At 32.9% G+C, this 3,226-nt stretch overlaps 1 protein-coding gene across 1 annotated transcript in view; it reads right to left on the reverse strand.

Annotated features, from left to right (window-relative positions):
- MYO9A (myosin IXA) overlaps positions 1-3,226 on the reverse strand; it is a 253,788-nt gene that overhangs the window by 72,349 nt on the left and 178,213 nt on the right. Inside the window, exon 28 of the mRNA XM_011978611.1 lies at positions 635-817. Within this exon, the coding sequence (XP_011834001.1) occupies positions 635-817 (183 nt within the window). The remainder of the gene's footprint in view (positions 1-634; positions 818-3,226) is intronic.

Here is a 3,226-nt window from a genome sequence, read left to right on the forward strand (position 1 = left end):
GCCTCCATGCCTGGCTAAATTTTATATTTTTTGTAGAGATGGGGTTTCACTATGTGCTCAGGCTGGTGTTGAATTCCTGGACTCATGTGATCTGCCCACCTCAGTCTCCCAAAGTGCTGGGATTACAGGCGTGAACCATTGTGCCTGGCCTAATAAAAAAACTTCCTGTGCCTGAGTTTTCTCATCCATAAACTGGTAATAAGTATACCAACTCTCAAAAAACTATTGTGAGGAGCAACTGACTTAATAACCATAACATGCTTACTACAGTGCCTTGCATGCAATAAGCACTCAAATATTAGCTGCTATTAGCTATAACCAGTAATACATAGGTTAAATGAATGAATAATGGCTACATTTTTACAGTTTAGAAAACTAAGACTAACCTATGATACACAGTCATTTTTGAGGTGGTTGCTGCTTCATTGTTTTGTGACACATTTTTTGGGAACTTCTATTGTAGGAAAAATGTAACTTTATTTTTTAGTTAAGGAAGGATTTAACAATGCTGGTCCTATCTCATTAGAACATCCAGCCAACAGAATTGACATTATGAATACTACAGGAATAGCAAACTTTCGGAAAGAGTGAACAGAAATTATGAACATAAGCTCCACTCTTTCGTCACTTTTACCATCTGGAAACTGATGAGCTGGAATCACATCTGCGCCTGTGAAGACTGGCGAAACCTCTGACTGGGTAGTAGGCTTCACTCTAGTCGTCTTCTTCTCCCCTTGTTTCCCTTTGGCCCAGAATCTCATCTTAGCTCTCTGAGGTCTGTTTAAAGAAATAAAGGTAAAAATGGAAATTAGAATATCTCAGTGGTAATATTTGTATATATCACTTTAAGCTTTACAAACCTTCTATGTATATTAGCTCATTTAAGCTTCACATTTAAATTAAGTATATTTATCTTTACTTTTGCATTTAAACTTCACCTGGAAGATGAAAAATTATTTAACTTTTCTGGGTTTTGTTATTTCTATATTCAGATGAGGAAACATCTTGAATATAGAAATAACAAAACCCAGAGAAGTTAAATAATTTTTCTAAAATAAAACAGCCACAAAGCAGTGGAGCTAGAATTCTAACTCAAGTTTTCTAATTCCCAAACTGGTTTCTTTTCATTCTTGTCCCCCATCCAGCTTGGATTCAGTATATACACAATTTAACAACAAAGAAAATACTTTTTAAAGAAATCACTAATAATTCTACCACTCTAAAAAACATTAGTTTACCTTTTTTTGTCATTTCCTTCCAGTCTTCATCCATAAGTATGGCAAGTTTTACATCACTGTTATGATGCACACAGAATTTTAAATCTTTCCACTCACCAGTACATAATAAAAGCTTTAATGTCACTATTTTATATTCATGAGTTATTAGTATTATTAATAACAGTCACTTATTTGAACTTGTATCATGCTCCAGGCACAGTGCTTACAAAACTTAATTATAATATCAATTTTTCTTTTTTCTTTTTTCTTAAAGACCAGGTGATAGTAACAACTTTGCTTTTAACAAACTAGTATAAATATGATACAGATGAAAAACTGGAGACTTAAATATCAGGTAACTTTCCGAAAGTTTCACAGTGAGTGAAAAATTCAGAACCACATCTATTATATTGTATTGCCTCTTCTTAGTGCTTATATACGCTTTCATAATATACATCAAAGAAGTACCTTGCAATAACAATGGCATGTAGTTACTGACCTCATAGTTGGAGGTTTATTTGTATATTCATTTATCTATTTATTTGTCTGTTCATTCAATTAAAAATTTTTGAGTATGTACTAGGTGACAAGCACTATGCCTTACATATGCTATTTCTAATTTTCACAACTACTGTGATAAACAGGTATTATTATCCTTACTTTACACATGAGCAAACTAAGCCTTAGAGGTCCGATGGAGATGGAAGTTAAAATCAAGTCTATCTGGTTTTGAAGCCCATGCTCTTTCTTTCTTCCTTCTTCTTTTCCTTTTTTTATTTTTTTTAAAAAAGCTTATTACTAAACTCATACATTTATACATTAAAAAGAGAAATTGTTCTACATGACTTACTAAAAACAACAGTATCTCTCCGCTATGCTCACCCAATTTTCTGCTCCCCAGAGGCAACACTTTTGAATTGCTTTAACTAATTCTTCTGATATTTAACGTGCTTCTGTAACTATCATACTCATGGCCACAGATAATGATTAGGCATGTTCCACCATTCCAGTCCTAACCCCACCACAAACATGTGCTCCCGAAAGAATGATACTGTAATTTTAGTTAGATCAATATTCAGTATTTACTTTTAATAATACTCAGTATTTATTTTTATTATGTAAATAATATTCACAGTTAAGGGATATAATTCCCTAAACGATCTACTTTATTCTAGGGGATTTTTAAAATTTGCTCATAAAAACTGATTTTTCATTTGCTCATTTTCTATATACAATTCACCTCCACGTGTTTCCCCATTTCTATCAACTCTCAATACATTCAAATATATTAGGTACTTTCTCAGTTTCATCTTATTGAAAAAAATCTCTCCCAGAGCCTTCTAACTTGCTCCAATTTGGAGTGGTTTCCCTCATTGCTTGCTGTGCAGTTGTTATTTGAAAAGCTACTTTCATCATAACAGAGATTCCTTTTGTCTCTTTTGTTTCATAACATGTCTTTTGGTATGGGTCTGTTTTCATTACGTTGGGCACTCAGTGGCATCTTCGAATGTGGAAAATCATGTCCTTCAGTTCCGTAAAATTTGGCTGAATTATTTTATTAATAATTTATCCTCCATTTTCTTGGTTCTATCTTTCCAAAGTTCCTACCATTGGGTCACTGGATCTCCTGAATGGAGCTTCTAATATTCCCATCTCTTCCATTTCTTCATTTTTTGCTCAACGTTCTGAGATATGTCCTCAACTTTCCTTCTGATTCTTGAGTTGCTCATTTATGTTATCATATTTTTAATTTTCAAAAGCTCTTTTTATTATGAATGTTTCTCTTTCACGCACCATTTGGTTTCATGAATACAATTGTATTTGTTATGCAGAAGGTCTGCTGATAGTTATAGTTGTCTATCTTGAAGTGTTCTATTCCCTGCATAGTTGATTTCTTCCAAGTTGTATTTTATCTGTTAGTTTTGGTTTCAATATAAGGTATTTCCTCAAATGTATGGTGATCAGTGGTATGTGATTAATATTTAAAGTAGGGTTAAAAAAAAAAAAAA

Source organism: Mandrillus leucophaeus, unplaced genomic scaffold (assembly GCF_000951045.1).
Source record: "Mandrillus leucophaeus isolate KB7577 unplaced genomic scaffold, Mleu.le_1.0 Scaffold197, whole genome shotgun sequence".
NCBI lineage: Eukaryota > Metazoa > Chordata > Mammalia > Primates > Cercopithecidae > Mandrillus > Mandrillus leucophaeus.